This window comes from Canis aureus, chromosome 21 (genome assembly GCF_053574225.1).
Source record: "Canis aureus isolate CA01 chromosome 21, VMU_Caureus_v.1.0, whole genome shotgun sequence".
In the NCBI taxonomy this organism is placed as follows: Eukaryota; Metazoa; Chordata; class Mammalia; order Carnivora; family Canidae; genus Canis; species Canis aureus.
In genome coordinates this window covers 40,963,527-40,989,522 of record NC_135631.1, presented here as the reverse complement: position 1 = coordinate 40,989,522, position 25,996 = coordinate 40,963,527, and the positions used below count along the sequence as shown (strand labels likewise).

Below are 25,996 nucleotides of genomic sequence, written 5' to 3'. Positions count from 1 at the left end.
GCTTCCCCTCACATGTGGGCCCCAGTAGGCCTGAGGGGCGGTAGGATGGCTTTGCCGCTGAATCATGTTTAGGGACAGAGCTGGGGTTTGCGCATGCTTTGAGGCTGGCTGTGTCTCCACTTCATGTCCCCTCTGAACCTCCATTTTCCCCATCGGGGTGGGGCAATTTCAGGGCGTGTGGTTGTTCTAAAAAAGTGTAAGAGTTGTCTGTGCAGTGCATGGCACCATAGTAGGTCATGTCATGTTTGCTAAGGCAGAGTTATAAACGAGAACACTCTAAACAGGATGAACTTCTAGACAGTATTACTGAGAGAGCAGACTAAGCTTCCATAGGAAATTTCTAGAAAATGTTACCTGAAAATACTTGGGGCAGGGGAAAGCTCAGGATGATTATGGTTCGGGATTCATTGTGGCCTGAGGAACTCTGTTCTAATCAAGGCAGACCCCTTCTTCATACTTGAGGATGTCTCCAGAGCCCGTGAGAGATGGCCTGGCCCCGGATGACGTGGCTGCACATGACTCGGTGCGGCGAGCGTCCAGCCCCCGCTGTCGCCGTTGTGTGATACGGGCTTGGAGGGGAGGGTGGGCCAGGAGCTGCCGGCCGCTGCTGTGAAAGAGGGGATATCACTGACCTGCTGCTGTAGGGCAGGGGCAGCCCTCAGGGCCCGGGACCGTAGCACCTGCTCCTTTAGCCAAGCGGACGGTCTGCATAGGCGGATGCACAGGTTCCAGCCTCACGCACGGCGGGACCAACAGCCCCGACGGCACACGGGGGTACTCGCTTTCACCCAGCTGCCGCCGCCTGTCCTCTGCAGCAAGGAGCAGCAAGGCTCTGCGATTCTCTCGGTCCACTGTCCGTGGGGCAGGAGCCACATACTGTGCATGTGGGGCTGGGGTGGGGGGGACAAACGGAACGGACCCCAATGGTAACAAAATGAAGTCCTGTGCTCTGGTTTGTTCCTGGAGGCAGCTGCCCCGAGCCACTTGTGCCCATTGGGCTTTGCCTGCGCCCCAGGCCACTGGGGACCGCACCTACTGGGGAGCAGCTCAGACCCGGCCCGGGGCCTGGAACCCTTGCTGAGGTGAGCTGATACTGGGTGGTGGCAGCTCTGAGCTTGGAGCCCTCCGCCCTGTAGCCCTTCATGCTGGAGGGCAGTGGTCGTGCGGCCTTTCCGTCCGCTGCTCCTGGGACTGCTCGTGGTCTGTGCCCGACCACTGCCCACCCCCTGGTGGGAGTACTGGGTGCTTGCCTGGCTCCCGTGTTGCTGGGTCATCAGGTTGTTAGTGTGCGTGGGCTTTAGGCCTGCGTGCATGGGGATTTTTTTTTTTTTTTTTTTTTTTTTTTTTGAGGAGCTTGTTGGACCTGGAGCGTTAAATGCATTTGGCATCTTTGGTAAAGATAGACTGAAAATATTGTGACGTGGTGTTACTTTTTTCCTTCAATTGAATATAAAGGAGAGTTTGTGACGAGGCAGGAAATCCTCTAAAATGACTGGGAATTGGGACTTAGGTCCTGATCATTGTTTGTTTATAATAAGTAGAGATGAGAGGGGATTTAGGGTTTTTACAGAAATCACAGAAGCAGGATTATGATGAATAAGGGCCTCTCATAAAAATAGATTTCACCACATCCCCCAAGATGAGGGGAATGATGTGTTGTTACATTAAAGATGGGTTTTGTCCTGCCTCCCCAAGTGACTTGTGTGAATATCCATTTTGGAAGTAATGAAACTTTAAATGTATCCATTGAAAAAAATTATTTTAATATCTTTGTGTCAGAATTGATAAAAGAAAAATCAAAAACTTAGGAAATTGCTTCCATGATCTTGGAAAACAGCCAGCAATTGAGAGGGAGTGAACAGCGCTCCTTGTCCTCCTGGGCGGGAGGCAGGGCTCATCCCCACCTGGAGCCAGGGACAACGTCGGCTCTGTGTTCATTTTCACATCTTCTTACTTAAAAGTGTTACTAGTTTTATTCATTTCTTGGCCCAGAATTTTTAAATGGAGCTGGACTTTTTGGCAGAGGAAATAATTGCTGTTCTCACCCTGTTAAGGTTTAATAACCAGCAGGTCATTCCTTGGGATGCAGACATTAGCCACCAGAGATCATCCATAAAAGCCGTCTTGGTCAGTGTGTGGAGATGTGCCCCAGTAGAAATAAGCATCTCTTGAATTTTGTCCTTGTTCTGTCCTGTTATGGTCTGAAGTTGTGTCCCCCCCAAATTCCTAGGTGGAATCCTACCTGCCCCCAAAGGTGATCTTAAGAGGTGGGGCCTTTGGTAAGTACATAAGGTCATGAGGGTGGGGCCCTCATGGACAGGTTAGTGCCCTTGTGGACAGGACCCGAGACGGCTCCCGGGCTGCGTGTGCCTTGTGAGGAGGACGCAAGGAGTCTGCGCCCCGGGAGAGGCCCACCAGAGCCCAGCCCCGCCGCAGCCTGATATCAGACGACCAGCCTCCAGAACTGCGGGGAATACATTGTTCATTTTTATTTCTAAGGCACTCGGTTGTATTTTGTGATGGCAGTGAAAGCAAGCTAATAAGACGCGTCCCCAGAAGAGGGATTATTCTTCCAGAAGTGTCCCAGGTCTCAGGTGGTGGTGGCACAGACAGCGCTGTCAGGGGCACGCTGGCCTGCACCACTGACCAACGTGGTGTTGACCCATTGGCGGCCATCACTTTAGTAAGACTTTGCTGAGAATGGAAATATCAGAGGGGTTTACTATTTTTTTTTTTAATTTTTATTTATTCGTGAGAGACACAGAGACCCAGGCAGAGGGAGAAGCAGGCTCCCTGGGGGGAGCCCGATGTGGGACTCGATCCCAGGACCCCATGACTTTAAAAACTGGTTTGATGCTGGGTAAGGCAGTCCAGTGTGTTAGAACATTTGGGAGTGATATTTTGTGCTGGACCAAAGACCTCAAATTGCATTCGGAAATTTCAGAGCATGGGCAGCGCAGTGCCTGCAGGTCCCCTGTGACGGGCCCCCGATGGGTGAGGCTCCAGAGAGCCTCAGAACTGAAGGGGACTCTCTAAAAAAGGTGCCGTGTGCTGCATTCTTAACCTCTAGTGTTTGAGATGAAAATTGTTAGAAGGATTTTAACTTCTCTCTAGAATCACCCCAGATCAGCAGATGGTCACGTTTCCGTGAAGTGTGAAGCCCTTTGTGGGCGGTGAGCCCGAGTGTGATTGGCTCGGGCTCGGGTGGCGGTACTTGTCAGGCTCTGCCGTTTGCCACCTGCCAGCCAGGTGCCAGCAGGTGCCAGGCGCCGGCACAGGGCGCATCTCCGAGGGAGCTGGACTCGGTGCAGATAACTAGAAGAGGTTCCTCATGCTAGGGAGTCTGAAACTCTCAAGATGTGAACTACTTTAATTAGTTTCACTTTTTTCATTTCTGAGTTGTGAGGATTCTCTATGAGATCAGGGGCTCGCTGTGTCTCATTTGCTGCGGGATCCCCACAGCCTGGTGCAGAGTGGACACAATAAGTGCTTATTAATAAATTTAAAAACATGAATCCGTGTTCGGTCTTGGTTTTGGAGGGAAGCCTTTATGAGCCAGAAGCAGTGGTGCTGTGTCCCAGCCCGCCTGGGAGGGCCCATGTGGCACCCCCGCGGCAGCCCTGCACCCTGTTTGCAGGCTGCACGATCGAGGTCCCCCCAGCTAGGGTCAGGGTGCAAGACAGGAGGGTGCTGTAGTGATGAGACCGCGCCGTGGAGGCAAACAGTGGTGACACTGAACACAGCAGACGTTTTGGAAAAGAGCAGCCCATGGGCCACAGCTGGTCATAGGCCCGAATCAGTGTTTTTAATCATTTCATTTTGAAGTTGAGCGTATCATGCCAAGAAAGTAGTGAAATTGCTGCTATAACAGGTTCAATTACGTTCTATTATAGTTCATCCCATTTATTCGTATCATTTATTATGAGCTGCTAATTAGTGGAGTGTTTGTTTTTACTGCATGCATTAACGGTGTTGGAATTCTTTTAAAGTCATTATTTTGTTGTAAGGTTTATACTTTTTTTTTTTTTTTAAAGATTTTATTTATTCATGAGAGAGGCAGAGGCATTGGCAGAGGGAGAAGCGGGCCTCCCAAGGGGAGCCCGATATGGGACTCGATCCCTGGACTCTGGATTACTTCCTGAGCCAAAGGCAGATGCGCAGCCACTGAGCCACCCAGGCGTCCCACGGTTTGTACTGTTTCTAATAACAGCTTTATTGAGATGTAATCTAGACCCTTCACCCTTTTAAAGTATACAGTTCAGGGCAGCCCGGGTGGCCCAGCGGTTTAGCACCGCCTTCAGCCCAGGGCCTGATCCTGGAGACCTGGATCGAGTCCCACATCAGGTTCCCTGCATGGAGCCTGCTTCTCCCTCTGCCTGTGTCTCTGCCTCCCTCTCTCTGTATCTCTCTTTAAATAAATAAAATCTTAAAAAAAAAAATAAAGTATACAGTTCAGTAGTTTTTAGTGTATTCCAGAGTTGACACGGCCGTCAGCACTAGCTGGTTTCAGTGTCTTCTTTCTCGACCAGAAACCGGGTGCCTGTGGCGCTCACCCTGCTCTCGCCACCTCCCCTCGCGCCCGTGGATCCGCTCTCTGCCTCCTGCAGTTTCCCTGTTTGGACGGGTCCTATAAACGGGATCGTGCAGTACGTGGACTTGGAGATGGTTTCTCCCAGTTCCTCTCGCGTGTGGTGGCGTGTACAGTACCCTGTGCTGTGCCAGGTGTGTGTGTGGGTGACCGTGTTTGGTTTCCCCACTCATCAGTTGACAGGTGTCAGCTTATCCCCCATCCAGCCCATCCGCCTTCTCTCCACCACCCTCAGCGTGTTCTCTGTCACTAAGAGTGTCCCATGGTTTGTTTCCTTCTCTCTTTTTCCTTTTCTTCCCTACTGCTGTTTATCTGTTTGTTTTCTTAAATTCCATGTATGAGTGAGCTCCTACCTGATCAACTGTTTAGAAGACTGTGTTTCGTATTGAATTGAACACAGTAACTTGTACATGTGATCGTAGGGCCTGGGCCAGTTTACTTCCTGGCTTTTTTCTTGGCATTAGTTCTTCCAGCTATCTACATGACCCACATGTCTGTTGTGTTCAGAGGCAATTCGGTGTTGTTCCTGCGGTGTTATTGTGTGTTCAGTACCAGTTGGTGCTCAGGACTGTGTTGCATGTTGCATGTTTTCCTGTTACAGCGTCTTTGCACATGGTTGTGTGGGACTACCTAGCCAACGGAAGTTAGGTATTTTAGTCTGTACGTTGGAAATAAATGTGTTGGTTTCTAGCTAGTGAGGTATGAATAAATAGATTTTTTGGCCTTTCGGCTGTGTATTGTTTTCGTCACTATTATTCAGGTTTTAAGGCATCCAGCACAGTAAAGCTGCTCTCTTTTCATAAAAGATTGTACTTAATTTGATGCCTGTTGATGAATTTTAGTTTAAAAGTGGCACCCCCTGACAGAGCTTCCTCCTCAGTCTCCGCAGACACTGCAGCTCGGCAGGTGCGTCCATTTAAACCCACGGCATGTTTGCTCTGGGCCAGAACAGATGAAGGTCAGTGGTGGAGGGGTCTCCCTTTCCAGAGAACTTGGTTTTAGCGTGTGATGTGTGATGTGAACTTCCCTAGTGTCCTTTATCCTTGCTCCGTTGAGAGCCACAGTCCCTAGAAAACCAGTAATGAAGCTGGTGTTTGGGGGCACCTGCTTTGCATCTTTAAGGGCGTTTTGAAAACTACTCTTGCGATCCGATTCTCCTGGTACCAGACATTGTGCCATATAATTTCACTCCATGTTATTAGGTAATATTAAATAGTGTTCATCAAGTAGGTGTCCGATGGTTGGTTGGTTGTTTAGCCACCATTTGCCTATCACCGAGCATTTCACAAGCACCTCTAATTTTGCAGTGTGTGTGTTTGGGGTGTGGGGTGGTGGGTGCTAGGGTTTATTCTCTTAGGCTGGATTCCTAGAGCTGGAATTTCCATATTAAAGGGGATGAACTTCCAGCGATTGCTCAGACTTCATTCCCAGTGACACGATCTTCCTTCCACAGGGGGGAACACTTTCTCCCCTAAGATGTCAAGTCCACTTCCCTCATAGAAGTAGACCTGACCTACAGTTCTGTAACCACCCTGAGCTCTAGCCTCCGTCCTCAGATGATTTTACACACTGTCTGACAAGAAACATTCCCTAGAGTTTTATTAATTCCAAATTCTGTGCACTTGATAAGTACAGCACTATAGAGATACCAGCTCATAAGAACAGAATTAAGAGCATGTGAGCCCCCCCAAAAAAAAAAAAAATCCTTGTGCATGAAATTATGGGTCATTTTTTCTCGTTTTTAGTCTCCTGTAATGTTCTTTGATTCTCTTTGTGATTAATGGAAGAGGGGGTGGTCGGTGGTCTAAATGGAGATGCCTCAATGGGTGAGCCGGCCCAGGCATCCTGAGACGACCCTGGACGCACAGCACGGCTCGCCTCTTAGTGCATACCGTGAAAACCTTCACTCGTGGCTTAGCGGAGCAAGGGGAAGGGGTGAGGAGATGGGACGTGCGGGGGGTGTGCGGCGGGTGCAGGCCTGGCGCTCTGGGCCGGTGCGCGGGGAGCATGCGTGAGGCCGCGAGTGCCCACAGGCCTCTGCACGGACAGGCCTGGGAAAATTTCTGAGTGGAAGAGGAAGGGATTTACTCCTAAAGGGTAACCTGACCTTTTAGTAGTTTGACCTAAAGCAACTTTTTCCCCTATTATGACAAAGGCTGCCTTGTCCTCGGACCATCAACATCGCTGTGCTCACCATCAGGTCAGCCAGGGTTGGTTGTAACCTACTCTTTTTACGTTGCAGCCAACACGCTTTCAGAGTTCAACCTCAAGCTCTGACGTCCTGACCTCTTAGACCTGTCCCCGAGCGTGTAGAAATGAGCGCTGTTTGATTCAGGTTGGCGCTGAGCTGCGCCGCCCCGTGCGGGAGCCGCTGGTTGCTTGTGGCCCGTTACAGACAGACAGACAGACGGACCCTCGCGTTCCTCCCTCGCGCTGAGCACCGCATGTCGGGCTCGGTAGTCACGTCTAGGGAGCAGCTACGTGTCGAACAGTGAGATAAAGTCTGTCTGTAGCATCAGAGAGATTCTCCGAAACAGCACTGTCCAGAGGGCAAGACTCCTTTCTCTGTGTGGGTAACAGCAGAGGGGACGGGCCAGGGCTCTGTACGCAGCTTGAGCTTCTCCTAAGCATGTTTACAAATTGTAGAAGACCCCACAGTGGAGAGAGCGTGCCTTTGTCATTCTTTACAAGTAAAAGACGTGGGGTGGGGACACCTGGAGGAGCCCGGGACTCTTGATCTGAACCCCCTTACTGGCACTTGCCAAGCTTCCATGAAATGCGACACAGCCTAGAGACCTAGCGGTTGCTGCTTGAGGAGAAGGCCAGCCTTTCCTGGCGTTGCTTAGTGTCGGGCAGGTAGGTGTCCGCCTCCTTGAACACCTGGCTGCACCACCGGCGGGAAGCGCACACCCGAGCTCTCCTGACGGTGCCTGTTTCTTCCCTGTAGGAGAACTGCGGCATATCACCAAGCTGAAGCCCTGGAGCCTCTTTGATGTCCTTGTGGAAAAGTATGGTTGGCCCCATGAAGATGCTGCACAGTTTACAGATTTCCTGATCCCAATGTTAGAAATGGTTCCAGAAAAACGAGCCTCAGCTGGCGAATGCCTTCGGCATCCTTGGTTGAATTCTTAGCAGATTCTACAAATCGAGCATTCTGAGCTAGCAAATGTTTTCCAGTACATTGGACCTAAACGGTGACTCTCATTCTTTAACAGGATTACAAGTGAGCTGGCTTCATCCTCAGACCTTTATTTTGCTTTGAGGTACTGTTGTTTGACATTTTGCTTTTTGTGCACTGTGATCCTGGGGAAGGGTAGTCTTTTGTCTTCAGCTTAGTAGTTTACTGACCCACTTTCTTCTGGAAACAATAACATGTCTCTAAGCATTGTTTCTTGTGTTGTGTGACATTCAAATGTCAATTTTTTTGAACGAAAAATACTTTCCCTCTTGTGTTTTGGCAGGTTTTGTAACTATTTATGAAGAAATATTTTAGCTGAGTACTATATAATTTACAATCTTAAGAAATTATCAAGTTGGAACCAAGAAATAGCAAGGAAATGTACAATTTTATCTTCTGGCAAAGGGACATCATTCCTGTATTATAGTGTATGTAAATGCACCCTGTAAATGTTAATTTCCATTAAATATGGGATGGGGACTCAAATTTCAGAAAAGCTACCAAGTCTTGAGTGCTTTGTAGCCTGAGTTGCATGTAGCGGACTTGAACTGCTCCCAGGAGCCGTGCAGACCTTTCATTCCCTAACAGTCCTTTTTACATTGGATTTTAAACAAAGTGGCTCTGAGTTATGTCATTCCCTATATGGCACTTTAAAGCAAGAAAAGACACGCTTTCATTCTGAAATACGTATTATAGTTTTGGCACTCCCATTCATATTTTTGCATATTTTTAAAAGTACTTTAAAGGAAAAAGCAATTTCCCTTTAAAAATGTGATAGCCCGGTACCATGTGGTGTTGTCTCCTCCAAACACTGTAAGTTAAACTCTACATAGATTAAATCGGACAACAAAACCATGTGCAGTGTGTGGAATGAGAAAAAAATATATATATCTATATTTTTTGGAAAAGTTTGCTTGTGTTTGTCCAAAACCCAGGTATGGTATGTACAGTTAGAGCAGCAGGCACGATCCTAACATCTGCGAGGTAGCAAGGATCACGTTTCTGTGTGGCTACGATAGTTTTACTAGCTTTTTCGTTGTCTTCCCATGCATTGAAGTTGAGAAAATGATTTTCCCTTTGCAGGTTGCACACACTTTTGTTTATGCATTTCCTTAAACTTGTAGAATCCAGGACACAAACCATAGTAGGCAATACCATTTTAGAATGTAATATACGGAGGTCTCTCTAGCCTCTTTTAGAAGTCAGTGGATTGAATGTCAGGTTTTTTTTAAACTTTCACATTCATTAAGGTGCCTCGTTTTTCTTGACTTTGTCCATTAACATTTATCCATATGCCTTTGCAATAACTAGATTGTGAAAAGATAACAAGTGTTGTAATAATAATCCATTGTTTGAGGTGCTTGCAGTTGTCTTAAAAATTAAAGTGTTTTGGTTTTTTTTTCCAGACATTGCCTTGGTCATTGGCCTGTATTTGAAGCGATAGAATCAACAAACATTTGCTCTCCTTTTAGTGTAGTGTAGCCCAAACTAAAGAAAGCATCAGCATTCCTGTCGCAGGAAACTAGTTGTAGAACATGCATTAAGACTTATTATAAGGAAATCATTCATTGTTTTCTAAGAACAGAATGTGGGTTTAGAAGAATTGCTGTGTCGTACAGATTCACTACCTAGAATTGCAGTGATTCTTTTTCATTCACCTTCTATCAAAAAACAAAGGAGTTACATTGTGTTTGGGCATTGCACATTTTTTTAAATCTTCTTAACAGTATTCATCTTGAGGGAACGAGACACAGTCCTTTCAGGAGTTAGCATGATGTCACATGTGGCTGTGAGACAGAACATAAGCACTTCCTATGCATCGTGCATGCTAAGGGTTTCTGACGAGGCTGTAGGTTACGGAGTAGGTTCTACGACAGACACCATGTCCGCAGGGACCGTCCTTACAAGAGCCACCAAGTACGTCTTTGTCTTCCCTAACTCTGAAGCATCAATACAGGGTTTATAGCACACGTGAATGAAATTTATCCAATGCAGTTCCGGCTCATGTTAGAAAATAAACTAGATTGTTCGGAATTTGTAAAGATCTGTCCCTTCTAAATTTAAGAGCCTCGCTGGCTCTTAAGAAAATTGTTCTAGAAGGAGTATACATTTGTATTAGAAAGGAGTATACATTTGTATTAGAAATAGTGTGGTTTTTAGCAGAATCTTGGTGGCTTGATGATAAAGAACACGTGTGAGCTGAGTGCCGCAGCCAGCTCGCTGGTCCGAGGGAGCGTCCTGGCTTCTCCTCCCATTAGTCCGGGTCAAGTCTTCACGGCAAAGGACAAGCAGCGGATCACACACGTGATTTCAGCAGAGGAGAAGCTGGCTGCCTGGAGAGTAGAACTGCCCAAAGGCCGAAAAAAGCAAATTTAGACGCTTCAGGAAAGCATGAATTTTTCAGGTGAAAACTGATTTACTAACTTGCTTCTTCCTGTACCCGGATCATACTAACACGATAAACTAGTTTCTCCTTGGGTAGAGAACTCCAATTTGTATTCACAATTGAGATTATTCCTAAATTCCCCTTTTTCTTCCAGTAATGTTTTTAAAACTTTAATCAAGTTTTGGCAGAGACCGTATTTGAGAGTGTGTGCGCCCTTCATCAAGGAGTCCGGGAATCCCGCGAGGTCCTGCAGGTCATGGAGAAGCTTCTCTATCAGTTATTTGTATAGTAGGCAAATTTATAACTGAGGAACTTAAAGTCCTTAGAAGGACAGTCTTTTTAAAGAGGTGACCAATGCTGCTCACTGTGCTGATGGTTAACCACCTCTGTTCTGTGAAACCGCGGGGCCGGGCGAGATAAAGCCATGTTTTCTTAGACAAGCGTGTCCTTAATGAACACCTGTGAGTAGAACGTTGTTCGCTAAAGTCAAGAAGGGCAAAGTTGACCTAAGTTCTCTTAAAACTTGAAGCTGATTAGAATTGAGTCCTGGACGCAGCGGTCTTCGTGTACTGTCATGAGCTGGTTTTCAAAAGGAAATGGAAATTAAAGGTTACTGTAAAACCTGACTTTTCATTACTGCCAGATTTTATCCAGTCATTCTTAGTCTGCTTACGGTTTTCTCCAGTGCACAGAGGGTACATGCTGTGCCAAACTATGTCAACTAGGTGAAAACTGGAAAAATGTGTTTGTGTCATTACTTCTGGTTATACTTAATTCTCCTAAAGGTAGAAGACAAAGGATTTTATTTTCCCAAAACAAAAGCTAGCATTGGGTATTTCAGCGAAGTGTCCATTTGAGAGGCTACTTTCATTTCACTTGAGAACTCAAAGCATGCTGCTTTGTTCCTTTTAGTCTTGTATGCCCGAAACGAACTCCGAAGATCTACTACTTTCTTTTTAATAGTATAGCTAGATAGTAAACGTTAATTTAGGGTTTTCAAGTAATTTTGATTGATCGGCAAGACCCTGTAGTCCTGCGTGCGCTACAGGGTACAAAATGAGGGGTTTGGGTTGCCAGGCTGACTACGCCAGACTTCCGAACCCTTGAGTTCTGGGCTGGAACTCAGCCACAGGCAGGGCTGGAACAGTAGGGGTTCGTTTCGCGTGAGGCCAGTTGGAAGTGTACGCGGCCCCCCCAGCAAGGGGGCCTCCTGTGGCTTCTCGCTCCCGCACAAATGACCAGTAGGAGCATGACCGGTAGGAACAGCCCCTTACTCCTCCTGATGTCTGCTATGTCCAGCTGAGGTAGGTGGAGCTCAAGACACTGGAAGGCTCCTTACAAACTAGATCTGAAAAGATGGAACTTGTGTTAAAAACTCTTGTTTAAACAAACTCCAATCTCAGAAGTTGTACAGGACAATTTGGTAAAACTGACATAATTGTGATTTATTAACATGAATTAAAATGCCCAACCAGTGCTTCAATGTGACAGTATATTTAAAATAAAAAAGAAATTAAAGGCCATATACTGTACTACTTCCACAAAGATCACACAGTTTTGCAAAGACTTGCCGTATGTACAAAGCTATATATCAAATAAGAAAAGCTGTAAGCAATTATATACGCAAAAGAAATGCAGTATTTACAGTTTGTCAGGAGACATTAAAAATCATCTATACATTAAATTACATTTTGCTTGCAAATAACCGATAAAACAAAATGAGCCATGTCCACACCAAACTATAAAAATCTGTATTGCATATTTTTTTTATACCTAAGATGCACTCACAGAACTGCTGACAGGAAAAAAAAATGAAAATCCGCATAGTGCCATTACTTAGCTGTGTACTTAAATGCATATGTATAAAATAATATAGAAAACATTCACTAAATGAATTTTAACTGCAACAATAAAATTTAAAGATCATGTAGCATCAAATCTACTGCCAGAAAAACAGCTGGAATGTTCACTTACAAAATAAAGATACCTAATACTGGCTTAACAGCACATTTTTTAAGGAATTTTAAAAAGCAAAAATGGGAAAAATACAATGAAAGAGCACTGGTGTTTTTTTTTTTTTTATACAAAGTTTCATGTACAAGCTTTAAAAAGTACCTTAACAGGTACATATGAAATATACAGTTTATCTTACAGAACATTTTAAAAAATGTTTTTGGAGTCCATTTTAATGCCACCCTGAACCATGGTAATTGTTCTGAAATGTTGGTGGCACCTGTGCTCTGTGAATTGGAATCTGTCCGGGCACTGGAGATGCCTGCTGAGGTCCTTGAACCCCATGCGGCAGGGCCACAGAGCCAGGATGAGGACAGAACCCTGAAGCAGTAGGTGTTGGAATACTGTTTGGTCCTTGGGGTTGGAGATGAGGACCTGCGACTGGTAATGGACAATGTGGCCCTGTTGCAGAAGGCTGGTGTTGGGGTCCCGGTCCCAGAGTGGTGTGATGTGTGGCTTGGGAGGGATACGGTGGTACAGCTGGATGAGCACTTGAAGGAAAAAGTGGAGGTCCTTGATGAGGTGGATGGTGTAAGGCTTGAGCAGAGGCGGTGTGATGCCCAGAAGCCAAAACACTGGAGGGTGGTGGCGGAGGAGGTGGGGGGGGTGCCGAATTTACAACATGCTGGTGCTGTGCTGGTAGACCCTGGAGTCCTGTGGAAGGATGGGGAGGTGGCGGGTGGTGATGAGGGGCGGGACCAGGGGGTGGTGGGGGCGGGGGCAGATGGTGGCCAGCAGTTTGAGAATGAATGTGAGACCCAGGGGTGACGGCGTGAACGGGCCCGACTACGTGAGCTACAGAGTGTTGCTGATGGGAGCTCGGCTGCTGCACAAGGTGCGGCCCAGGGGCGGGGGGTGGGGGCGGCGGGGGAGGAACCACAGCCGCAGCGCTTTGATGGTGGAGAGGAGGGTTGGGCGAAGCCAAGAAATGCCCTGGAGTGACGTGGTGGCCTGGGGCGGGCTGCTGGCCGCTGGTGCCGGGAAGGGCTTGATTTGGTCCCGATGCAAACACAGTCTGTTGGGAAAGACTACCTTTAAGCGGATTATAATTCTGAAAGTTCGCAGAGGGCTGCTGGTTTTGATAGTAAGACGAGGAGGAGGGGGGCGGAGGGGGTGGAGGAGGCGGTGCCGTGCTGCTCAGACCTGGGGGGGTAAACTGACTATATGTCGCTGAGGATTGTCCTGAGGGGGTCTGTGTAAATAGGGCTCCAGACGGGGCCTGCTGAGTACTGGCTTGAAGGTTCTGTGCCGCTGGGTAGAAATTTCTCTGAGGCTCTCGCTGAGGTGTTCCCACTTGAGGTGACTGTGAATGATGAGGCCTGTAGGGCGATCCCAGCTGCTGGGAGGGGGGCTTTGGTGAGAGATAACCGTGCTGCACAGGTGGGTGGGGTGTCGAGGACTTGGGAGGGTTTTCTACATGAGGGGACGGAGGACAGTGCAACTTCACTGGTGCGGACGGCAGCTTCTGTGAAAGTTGCTCGGATGCGCTTCGGACGAGTGGCTGAGGAGGAGGATTCTTGGCCAGCGCTTGGGTGTTACTTAGCAGCTGCTTCGGGTGGACTTCTGCTTTCAGGTGAACCCCGCTCTCGGCTTCTGACGCGGGTGCACTCGCCTCCCAGTGCGAATCGGACTTGGTGGGTATTTTCCCTTGTGGCTGAACAGGAAGCACGGGGCCCGGGGAAGCAGGCTGTGGAAAGAAAACGGATCCCATAAGACACGTGTTCTGTACATGGAGGATGGTTACCGGTGGTATTTAAGGTTATTTCAGGATCCCCTTTAGAAAGGGGTGGAGGATGAGACAGGTTGGAGAAGCCCGACACTGGGCTGTGGGGGTGGGGAGGGGGGAGACACACTCAAGACAAAGACAGGCAGCCTTTTCAGTAGCTGAGTTCTGGTGCTGAGCATAACCAGAATGCCCTCAATTAATTTTTATTGAAGACAAGTTACGGAAATAATGGTCTTTACACTCAGTGTGCCTTTTTCCCCTAAGTGATCAAACCTGCTTCTGAGCCTTATCCTGAAAGAATTCTGGTAACCTCCAGCACTTGGCAAGTTTCAATTCCGTATCCTGCACCCAACCTAACGATCAACCAGTTTGGGTAAATTAAACGTGCTCGCCCAAACTGCTATAACCTCAAATATCTTTTGTTCAAATATGAATAATCCAAGTACAAGACCACTGAAATGTATATAATGATACATTTGAGGAAAAAAGAAAATCCATCTTCGATCCCTCATCTTTAGTTTCCACAGATCCTGGCACCAACGTGAGACCACCACGTCTTCTTGAATCGGGATGGCAGTAGCATTTCTTTTCAATGAACTGGTCGTCTGATCTTTGGTGTTAGAAAACGGACTGTTCAGGAAAAGCCTGAATCTCCGGGGCTGACGGGTGGACCTCTAGGAGGAATACCGAGGTGCCGTGCGCACAGGAGACCAGCCGGTCCCAAAGCAGCGCAAGAATCGCAAGCTGATCCTTGGTACAGCAGGAAAATCTCCGTGTGCACATTAGCGTCCACTTCTCTGAACGGCCACATTCAAAGGTCAATTGTATTACCTTGCTCATTTTTGAAGGGCTTTTACAAGTATTTTGAGAGGTGTCTGGGGATGGACATTCACTTGTAGTCATGGGTTCTGGATTTTCAGTGTCGGGATCTGTAAAGTAGAAGAAACCTGGAGTAAATGTAAAATTGCGCGACCAACACCACCCAGTACTAACACTACAGAGCGGCATAAATTCTCTTCCAACCCACTTCTTAGAAAGGTGCTCTCCTTCCTGATTTAAAAAGGTTTTTAAAACAATAACCACGATAGGTCATCTGCTTACTGACCTTCCATAAGTTCACTGAAAGGAGGGACTGGGCCCTTGGGTTGCAACTGGGGAATGTGATTTGAATGAGATGAAGGTGAAGACGGAACATGACTCGGTGAACATGGGACACATGGTGACTCTCCCCCTAGAGACGAAGCAGACCCGAAGAGAATGTTAGCGCTGCCAAGAACGAGGGTGCAGAGGGGTCCGCTGGCTCCACTTCTCAGCAAAGGAACAAGCTCACTTACCACTGTCTTTATCTTTTCGATGATCGCTGAGAAGTAGCGCTCGCTGGTAACTCCTTTCTCTCACTTGCTCCACTGAGGTTGAAGCGGTCCTTGAACATAAAATCAATCATACCATCAGTTCAAGGAAGCTACTGCCAGCTAGATTATTCTTTGTCCTTGATGGCCAACATGTCCTCTCAGACCAAGGCTGTTGCGCTGCTGGGAAAATACTCAGGTGTAAAGCTTTGAACACAGCCTCCATTCCTTTGTCGCAAGCGATTTCTTGGTGACGGGGAGTGGGGGCTGAAGGGTGGTATATCAGCATTCCAGACACCACGGCAGGTGCCAGATCTGACCTTGTGTCTGGATTGTAAGGCCAGCGGGAAGCTCTTGGGGGTGAGGGGACCCAGAGGCCAAGTGAATGGGCCCTTCTGCCCTTTGCCAAGACCCTTCCCACATCCAGCCTCTGCTGGTCCTACTGAAAAAAATAACTCGTTCTTCCTTTCTGTAACCGGTTTGGGATACAGGGAAACCACAGGCTGCAGACTAAGAGGACAGTTCTCTGGACAGGATATTTGTGGGGAAAATGTGAGAACTGTCAAAAAGGAAGCACAGCGGAGCCTTCACACAGGCAAACACAGGGCTGCCTGAAACCCTCTCGGCAGAGAGGATCTCTCCATGTTATGACCGCACCGTCTAGCCCCTTGGCCCAGGGCGACGGCAGCAGACAGGGAGAGAGTTCACTAATGAAAGCGTGTGCTTTCCAGATCTAGCCGCTTTTAAAATCAGCTATGTAAAAGCTCCCGCCTGGATGACAAAGAACAAAGACAACTTTCATTCTAAGTTACACTACCCAGGCTTACCACTGAACTTCTGGTTCATTCTTCTCACTGGCAGGAGCTTCCTTAACAGGACAGTTATTGCTGGTTTCTTCCGAAGTAGCACTATAAGCTGTAGCTGGTGCTGGTAAAGGCAGGCTAGCTGTGCCTTCTAGCTGCTCCCCACTCTCGCTCCTGCTGGCACACCCGTCACCACTGTTGCTTGAGTTGCCACTTGCGTGAGGTGACACACTAACCAGGGGAAAGTGCTCTGCCTTAGAGCCACTTTTCCTGGCTTCACGCTGTCTCTTACGGTATTCTAATAGAGAAACCTTGGAGCAAGAAAGATAAGGAAAAGCAAATCTTTTATTTTTGTTTTACAGGTCAGAGTCAATCTATTTTTTTTTCTAAAGAGAATTACTATATTTACATTAGGAAAATTATGTAAAATAATTTGATTTTTGAACAAATAATAATAATAATAATTAACAATTATCAATGCCTATTATATGCCAGGCATTGCATTTAGATGATTTACATACATTATCTCATTTAATCCTCACAACAACCCTATGAAATAGGTATATTATCATCCCCATTTTACAGATGAGGAAATTGAGTAACTCACTCACTCACGGTCACACAGCTGGTGAGTGTTGGAGCCGGGATTCGAACCTAGGTCTTACTTGAAAGCCCGTGCTCTTTCCACTATACTACATTGCTTCCCACAAAGTTGCCAACTGGACTCTGTTACAAAAATTAAAAGCACACATCACTAAAATTCTTTGACTTGCAAAGCAATAAGCCTATTAACAAATAAAATAAATGTCGTCTTTTATCCCATTCCTATGAAATAAGGCATTCTAATTTTCTCAGTATGTCTGCCCAACCAAATGATGGTGGAATGTCAGGGAACTTACATTATTGTTTATAGAACATTCTCAAAATACTCCTATCCATAGCCTAAAGACTATATAGGTATTATGGATGAAGAAAGAAGCATTTCTCCAATGCAAGGCTGGCTGTTCTATGGCAAGTAAGGATAAGAAGAACACAGATATTATTCAACTCTGTTTATTTGGCCGGGAAGTGGTTATTTTGAAGTTACTCTTTCAGTGAAATAGATCACCTTGAGGTTTCGATCTCTGAAACCATGCTTAGAAGCATTTTCCTTAACACTAGAACGTTCTACTTCTCTGTAAACATTTTCTAATTGAGCGTTTACAAAAGGTTTAAAAATGTACATATAAAAAATTTAACTGGAGTACGAATGCCTTACATAACACATAGTATAACTGCTAATAACCCTCAGAAGGAGTATGAAAAAGACACTATTAAAAGGACTAAAATCGTTAAATTTGTAACCTTTTTCTTTTGTGGTGGATTCTGGGGTGTGCAACTCCCGTCGATCAAATTGTCATTAACAGTCCGTCCGAAACCAGAAACAAGCCCATCTTCTGAAGTACAAAACACAGGTGTTTCCATAAATATGCCTCTAGTATCATCCTGCATCAGGCACTTTGACTCACTTATTCGGAAGCCTCCTCCAACCTCCAACTGATGGGAGGGTGTCAGGTCCCTCAAGTTAGAGTTTACTGAGAAGTTAACTCCTGTTCTGTCAGGACTCTTTACCCAGGAAGAATACATTGTGCCCCGTCCAGAGTGAGTAGATTCCAGTTGGCTGTTAGAATCAGTCCTGTCGTGTGTAGGTGGTTCCATGGTTTTATGTAAGGCAGTTTGCTCAATTGCATCGAGTCCCAGTTGAAGGTCTGACACAGATTCCTTTTCTCCAGGGCACTGCCTGTTGACTTCAGTCCTACTCCTAGGGCTGGTATAACCAATAGTCTTGATTTCTTGCAGACCCAGGTCCGTTAAATTGGAATTTCTAAAAGGCCCCAATGTTAACATGGTTGAAGATCGGTCATATCCCTGTTTGTAGAACCAAAACAAAACAATGACACAAATAAAAACATCTTGAGACTACTTATTTTAAAATCTCCCAATATTTAAGCAAAATAATGATAAGAGAAAGAGGTCACCTATTTAATCTTTTTGAATAACTCCTTACCTCTTGATTATAAGTGCGTCTCTTAATTTCTGGAGAACTTTCTGGGGAAGAAATATTCTATATAAAAGAATTAGAATTGAAAATTAAAATCTGTAAATCCATGATATTTATAGAAATGAAAACTTATACAGACTTTGGTTTAAGGTCCAGTTGATACACATAGCCATTTAGTCTGATACTAAGTATCAACAACATGAAAGTTTTATCTGATAAAACTTTTAATAAAAATGTAAATATAAAAGTTTAAGTTCATATAAATGCATGTTCCAAATTTGCCCTTTTGGTTTCTTAAAAACTGTCTTTTCTTACTCAAAGCACAATAGTTGTTAAGGGGGGGAGGGCTGTTAAATATACCATCCCCACAGGTTTTCTTTTCCCATTTAAATGTCTCACCTCAAAGTGCATGGTATTTCCTGGTGTGCCAGGAGTTACTGGGGTAACTGGTGAATATATAGGCTTATAACCATTTCTGCAAGCTTCGTCATCTGATTTTCCCCGTGGCGGAGTGGCGAACGATGGGTCCGTGGGAGTGATATCTGTGTGAGTTGGCGTAGCATACGGTGAGGGAGTAGGTGTGGAGGTTTCAGAGTAAGCAGAATCTAGCAACTGATAAAGCCTTCGTTTTTTCAGTGGTGTAGTTAAATCTGTTGGTGCAATAATAATAGACATTATATTGCTGGCATTTGCTATAATCTGTAATATATTCTGGGAAAGACCAAAACATCAACAACAGTAATTGTTGATGACTTTCACCAACTCAATTTCAGGGTTTCTAAAGATTCTACTAACATGAAACACTCTCTCCCCACCCGCACATGAATTAATTTTACTATTACAGCACGAAGCATCTTGCCAGATGGCCTATGGGCCTAGAGTCTGAGAAGTCTTATGACTACAGATGTTAAATTGATTTCTAAGACTTTGTTAAGATCTGAGAAACAGCCCAAACACTGATCCATAAGCCCAAATATACATGGTACTGCAAATTAAGGTTTTCATGTTTATCTTCATCCAAAAGGCTAGTGGACAGAAAAAATGTTTCTTTTATAAAGTGTATAACAACTAGAATGTCTCTGTTACATAAGCTGTATATATCCTGCCACATTCTTCACACTAAACACTCAAAAGAAATTCTACCTGGAAGGGAACAGCTATCATTTAGGAGCAGTGGACTTTTACTTTCACCATTGACTGTAGGACTTCTGGATCTTTCTTGACAGGGTGAGTTAAATCTATGTAAAATTGCGGAGTTTTCCTCTTCTAAGGCTTGCTTCAACCATCGCTGGAATACATGACAAATGAACAGAAATCAATTTGTAGCTGTTTATATAGCTTCTAAATGTAGAGCTGATGCTAAAAGCATTTCACTACCAGGAATGGTAGTAAGGAAGGAGACTGGCCTTTGGCTCATCCTAGGTTTTTATATCCAAAGAAAAGTTTACCTTCTTGCATGAGCCAGAAATGTTTTCAGTAGGTTCTTTTCTTCTCCTTTTTTCTGAAAGGAATGGTGACGTAAATCTAATATAGTGCTTAGGAGTAGAGTACACGTGGGGACTGTAAGTGAGACCTGGTAAAGAATTGAGCTGGGTAGCTAACACTTCAGGATCTGTAGTTATGCGCAGAGGCCTTTCTGAAAGGCTGTCTGAAGGTTTTCCTGTCTTCTCATTCTTCTCACTTAACCATTCATTGACCAAGTGCTAGAGAAAAGAAAAATTTGCATCAATTGATATATAATTACACAGATTCTTCTATAGAACATTCTGATAACAAATTTGAAATTGATATATTATCCAAAATGATATCCTGGGTAATGTAAATTATTCATAGATGATGTCCAAAAAATCAAAACGTCATTCTACATTTCTTTGGTTAACTTCTGCTCCTACAATTTTTTAAACAATAGTACTTTGTCAGGAAGAAAACACATGGTACCTTTTGAAATACAGTAAGGTCTAAGAGACTTCAGTATATTTTATAAACACAAACACTAAATTTAGGTTTATTACGGCTTCTATTATCAGTCTGTAAGAATAATCTGATATTATGCAGTGTTTTTCTACCCTGGCTGCCTCTCAAAATATCCAGATGAATATACATTAAGAAGAAAAAAAAGTGTGAGAATTGACCATCACTATTTGAAAATTTACACAGTCCCTTTTAAATTAATTCTGTTGATTTTTTTTAACCTACAGTGTATATATAATTATCTTTATTAGCTCTATTGAATACACCTGATCCTAAAGTATAATGACTAGTCACTTTTTTTGTTGTCTAATATATAATTATTTCAAGTTCAATTATAATGGGTATGGAAATAAGGATTACATCTGTCAGCACAAGCACATTTTGTTTGCTGTGTAGGTATATGTTTTCTATCTGGTTATCAAATATTTTTATTTTTACTCTATAAAAATCTAAAAGCAGTATATGCGTTCTCACACACACAGACACACATTAAAAAATAATGTCTTCCAGTGAGAATCATCATAAACGTTCTAGTATCTATTTTCTCTTTCTCCCCCAATGTACGTACAGCTGTGTATCCTGGACAAACAACAGGAAGCACAGAGAGTCTGCGGCTAGACTGCTGAGTATGAGTCCTGGCTTTGCCACGTACACCATGACTTCAAGTTACATAACTTTTCTACATCTCAATCCTTATCTGTAAAAGGAGGGTCATAACAAACTAGCTCTACACATAAGGTTAAGCTAAATAACATATATAACATATATAAAAGCTCTCCAAATGGTATAGTATCTGGCACAGAGTAAGTGCTATCCCCTATTTACACTACATGGAGCCTTTACATTAGAGAAAACATAATTTGGTATTCAAACAGTATGTTGTTTAAAATCGAATAAGAGTCTACATCTCAGACCAGGAATTTAAGTAAACTAGTGATGCCACAATAACTGAGGCATATAAAAATTAAAAGGCAGGTTTTATATCATTTGTAGTCAAGAAAGTAGCTTCTCTTTTAAATATGAATTTTTCTTTTCACTAATCTAAATTACAAAGAAAAGTTGCAAGAAAAGTTGCAATTATTTTTTGTCCTTCCAAAGTGGGCAAAAATAACTGCTCATTGATTGTTTTTTTTAATTCCAGCATAATTAACATACATTTAACTGCTCATGGTGAAGGCAAGTGTTGGCTTGCTTGTTCAAGATCCAAGGGGCGGTAAGGAAGAGTACTGACTTCCAATCAGAACTGTGCTCAGATCTCTCTAACCCTCTGACTCGCCATTAAAGTATACTCCCAGGTTCATCCTAGATGTTTGCGGAATATACTTCTGGTCTCATAGTACCAAACTGTACTGGATCCGGTAAGAACAAAGACAAGATAAATTTCAAAACATTTTGTTATATAAGTGTACGAGAAGAATCCAGTTATGATCTAACACCTCCCCAAAGAGCCTAAGGAATTACCACTTGATACCTCTGCTCCAGTCTACTATACTCCACCAGGGGTTGGGGGCACTTCATAAGGATGTTCTGTTATTTCTGAGCTATAAAGCTCAGGTTGGTTTATCTCAGTGAATAGTTTCCCATAATTGCTTTCCCATCATTAGGTCTGAGAGTAGGTTTTCAAAGATGAATAAGCTCCTTTAAAACTACCCTTCCTTATGGCAATCAACAGTTTCTTCATATTTAATTCTTCTCATCTGTCTATACTGTGAAAATTAGAGGAAATACAAAGAATAAAAGATGACATGTAAAACTAGTTGTTTCTACAAAGTGTCAATTTAGTACATATGGTAGGTTTAAAAATTTTTTTTGATAAATTCTTAAAATCATTACATGGTGATTAGCAATACTAAAAGGAAGTCTTGATATATACCGAATATTATAACTCTTTGTAACAACAGTACAAACATTTTTATGGACTGATCTTACAGTTTTGTGATTCTCATTCTTAGTTTAGTAACTTTGCTAAGTGTAAAAACTAGGCCTCCTGTTTTGTTCCTTAACGAGATGTTACAGAGACTGAATCTTAAAAACACAAATATGTTTAACATCTTAACACACTGTCATTAGGAGAGAGTCCCCAAGCTCCGGAAGAGCCCTACCTTCTTTGTTTTAGGGTACTTCGCAGGACACTTAGTAAGTGCTGGGACTTCAGTTTCTGGAATCAGTTCTGCTAGTGCAGTTTCAGTTTCTGGTTCTATTGCAAGTACAGTATTTTCAATATCATTCTGTTGTGAAGTGACTTCTAGATCAGGAGAAGATGGCTGGATATCCGAACACATGCTAACAGTCCTGTGTCTCCGACGCTGCTGGCCAATGTGAGTCCGACTCCGAGAAAAACTTTTTCTCTGTTTAGTCCTATTCACTTTGGCAGGGGTTGGCTTGCTAGCAGTTTCTTCCTTTGCTTGTTCCTAATTCAAAATACAGTAGAGTGGATCTTTTGATTCTATGTTTACAGAAGTGAGAAGCTAAAATCTAAACACATTAGTCTACTTCAGAAGCTAATTTCCTCAAGTTTATGAATTCTGATATATACTAAGTTCACATAATTTTTTCTTACTCTAAAACAAATTCTCCTGGGATTTGAAAAAATGCACCTGAACAGCATTAGACATTAAAAATTCTTTACAGATATGACTAAATCAGGTGTGCCATTTTTGTTAGAAAGTGCTTAAGCATGAAAACAAAACTAAACCTGAGTAACATACCTGAAGAACTTCAGCATCGCTGACAATCTGTGCATCTTTACATTCAGTTTTCACTTCAGTTTTGGCTGTGCTGATCCTTTCCAATGCTTGTTCCCTCCTTTTCTCTCTTTTTTCAAGTCTGGCAAAAGCTTGCAGAATTGCTTCCATTTTCCTTTCTTCTCTTGTCTACAAAAGTTAAATTTCAAGTGGCATAATAAATGTCATTGCGCTGCAGTAAAATTCAAAAGTCCCAAATGTTCACGGGAAATGGAAAAAAAACTTCTACGATGATGTTAGCAAAACATTTCTATTGATGACAGTCTGGGGGGGCATATATTCATGCCAGATCCTTCAGAGTCTGAAACATTTCAGGAAACCCTGTCATTACAAATATGTTTCATGAAAGGACTACTTGGATGATTGTCAACAATAAGAATAAAGCAAAACCAAAATCAAACAAAGAGGCATAAAAAACTACTTTGCTTTACCAAACTGAAAATCTTTCTTGATAATACAGAAGCTTAGTTAGCCCTTCTTAAAATAAGATTCAAAGTTCCTAAGGTAATGAATGTTGAAAAGATTACACACTCAGAAACTTAGGGAGTAAATATTAATTATTGACAACATGTGACAGGATATTACAGGGTTAAGTCCTGGGTTCAAATTATGACTCTACTAGTCATTTACTCTTTGTGACCCTAGGCAACCCTAGTTAACCTTTTTGAGCCTCTTACAAAATGTGGATAATCATAATTACACTTCCCTGAATCGTTATTAAATTCACATAGAAAATATCTGTGCAGCTTGCCAACAGCACTTGGAAAAGAGTAGGCGTTCCATAAGTGTCAGTTATTATTTGTACTTCAGCTTTCTTGTTCTCTGTTACAATTTTTTTTTTTAAGATTATATTTATTCATGAGAGAGACAGAGGCAGAAACACAGGCAGAGGGAGAAGCAGGCTCCATGCAGGGAGCCTGATGCGGGACTCTATCTCAGGGCCCCGGGATCACAACCTGAGCCAAAGGCAGGCACTCAACCACTGAGGCACCCAGGTGCCCCTCCGTTACAGTTATTACAAGGCATTCTTCTACCCTCTGACCTTCCTGTCTTCCACCAACAGTTGAAGGCAGGGGCTGAGGGTCAGCCAGAGTGCCTTTGTCCCTCAGTTCTCTCTGGAGAGAGAATATTAAAAGCAAGACCCAGAGCCTTGGCCTGTGGGCCTGGCAAGTGCTTCATCTTTTAACCAGAAACAGGAAGCACTTCCATTCGCTGTCCAGTTCTCTAGACGAAAAGAACCAGGTCTTGAGTCTCCGATCCATTTGGCTCTCCTCACCTTCTGTTAGTGAAACTGAAGCTTGGGCTGCATGGGCTTCTCCACACTGAAGCTTTTTAGTCTCCGTAATTATCAGCAGGGATTCAAGCATTAAGACACCTACACTCTGGAAACCACAGCTTACTGTATTTTTTTCACTTTTAAAAAGATTATTTTAGAGCATGTGCATGAAGTGGGGGGCGGGGCGGGGCAGAGAGAGGAGAGCAAATCCACAAGCGGACTCCTCGGCTGGGCAAGAAGCCTGACATGGGGGCTGCATCCGAGGACCCTGAGATCATGACCTGAGTGGAAATCAACAGCGAGCCACTTAGCTGAGCCACCCAGGTGCCCCCCTCTCTCCATTTTTTCCACTAAGGGGACAAAAATAGCCTGTCAACAGAACTCCTCTGATAGTACTGCTAGGCCTCTAGTTGGTCACATGCTTAGCATGGAACCTACTTAAGATTGATTCTCTCTCCCTCTCCACACCCCACCCCCAGCTTGCTCACAAGTGCATGTTCTCTCAAGAAATAAAAATATTAAAATATATATATATATATAAAATGAACATAAATACTGAACTCCCTTGTAAACAATACCACTAATTGACAGTTAAAGGAAAATACTTTAGAGATGACTCAATCTTTTTGAGCTAGTCAGGATCTTTAAAAAAATCTAGTCCTGTGCTGCTGAAGGAACCAAAGCCCATGTGTATTAGATGACTCATTCAAAGGCAGAGCCATAATTATTATCCAAGTTTCCTGGCTCCCAATTTCCTTATTCCAATTAACCATCACTGACATTGCATAAAGCAAAATAAAGTATAATCTTCCCACATTTACTACAACTGTCAACTCAAAACACCTTTAATATACTCTCATCTTTAAAACACACAAATGTTGGAAATGTAAGCATGCCCGTGATTTTCTACATTAAAAAAATCATTAATACTCCAGTCTGCTTTTATTTTAAATTCCGCAAGGTTCATATGTCAGTTATTTGTTTTCACCAATGCATCTAACACATTCTTTGACACATAACCACACCCAGTTTATCTATTCAGTGATTGAAAACTTGCCAGTTTTATAGACGTAACTGAAAAATAATCAGTTTTATATATAGCTTGGGGTAATTACAGTTTACGGAGGGGATTAGAGAAATTAGGAGTCCTAATTAACCCCAGCAGACCCTAACACCTGTGTCTGATGTAGTTCAGATTATACTTGTCACATATGGCTACTGCTAAGACCTGCATGTTCTGGAACCATGACTCATTCCAAGCCCATAAGCAGACCTCAGAACTGTATTATCTGTTAGCTGGGCAATCATAGATCCTGATACAGAATTAGATTTTCCTTTCAGGAATATTACAGTGGCTTTTGACCTACTGTTAATGCTGGAGTACTGGGTGTTAAACTCAACTATGAAGGATCCCTGATGAAATCAATCAACAGATTGCTTTTATGACATATATCTTATTTATGATCTCATAGAGCAAATACAGAGTACTGTCGTTCCTGCAAGCAGAAGAAAGTCTGCTTAATATCCCTTTCGAGGATTTTATCACCTGAATAGGTATTTTTAAAATTTGTATTCCAGTTCTGTGCTTCCATATATAAACACATTGGAGCACGAATCTGACTTGAAATGATAAAACTTGATATACTTGCAAGAGACTATGAAGATCTTGTCTGAGCTTCCTTTCGATAAATGGAGAAAAGGTAAGGTCCAATATGGTTCAAGGGGTACATAATAAGGAACACAGATTAAAGTTTTATATAATATTGCAACTGAAAAACTAAACTCCACTGGGTAAATTGTTGTAATTCATCCCAATTAGAGATAACTGGTAATTTTTCACTGACTGAAGAATAAGTCGATGCCACTGTAGGTGTACCACAGCAGCTTTAAAGAGATGTGCTTAGCAGCAGAATGAAAGAAA

At 43.6% G+C, this 25,996-nt stretch overlaps 2 protein-coding genes across 27 annotated transcripts in view; one reads left to right on the top strand and one right to left on the bottom strand.

The window, feature by feature from the left end:
- SRPK2 (SRSF protein kinase 2) overlaps positions 1-25,996 on the top strand; it is a 266,464-nt gene that overhangs the window by 234,979 nt on the left and 5,489 nt on the right. For 18 of the 22 annotated variants that reach the window (XM_077863989.1, XM_077863980.1, XM_077863984.1 and 15 more), the window contains one exon: positions 7,536-10,778. In XM_077863989.1, the coding sequence (XP_077720115.1) occupies positions 7,536-7,720 (185 nt within the window). In that variant the 3' untranslated portion in view covers positions 7,721-10,778. Of the gene's footprint in view, positions 1-7,535; positions 10,779-14,409; positions 25,776-25,996 lie in introns of those variants that run through there. The other 4 variants (XR_013360360.1, XR_013360359.1, XR_013360362.1 and 1 more) reach the window with 4 other exon arrangements.
- KMT2E (lysine methyltransferase 2E (inactive)) overlaps positions 11,572-25,996 on the bottom strand; it is a 93,217-nt gene continuing 78,792 nt past the window's right edge. For 4 of the 5 annotated variants that reach the window (XM_077863967.1, XM_077863966.1, XM_077863968.1 and 1 more), the window contains 12 exons: positions 22,764-22,928; positions 22,158-22,466; positions 19,533-19,787; positions 19,228-19,372; positions 18,484-18,734; positions 18,091-18,147; positions 17,388-17,951; positions 16,068-16,354; positions 15,226-15,314; positions 14,997-15,122; positions 14,723-14,820; positions 11,572-13,852 (listed from right to left, as the gene is read on the bottom strand). In XM_077863967.1, coding sequence (XP_077720093.1) covers positions 12,338-13,852; positions 14,723-14,820; positions 14,997-15,122; positions 15,226-15,314; positions 16,068-16,354; positions 17,388-17,951; positions 18,091-18,147; positions 18,484-18,734; positions 19,228-19,372; positions 19,533-19,787; positions 22,158-22,466; positions 22,764-22,928 — 3,861 coding nt within the window. In that variant the 3' untranslated portion in view covers positions 11,572-12,337. The remainder of the gene's footprint in view (positions 13,853-14,722; positions 14,821-14,996; positions 15,123-15,225; positions 15,315-16,067; positions 16,355-17,387; positions 17,952-18,090; positions 18,148-18,483; positions 18,735-19,227; positions 19,373-19,532; positions 19,788-22,157; positions 22,467-22,763; positions 22,929-25,996) is intronic. The other variant, XM_077863969.1, reaches the window with a different exon arrangement.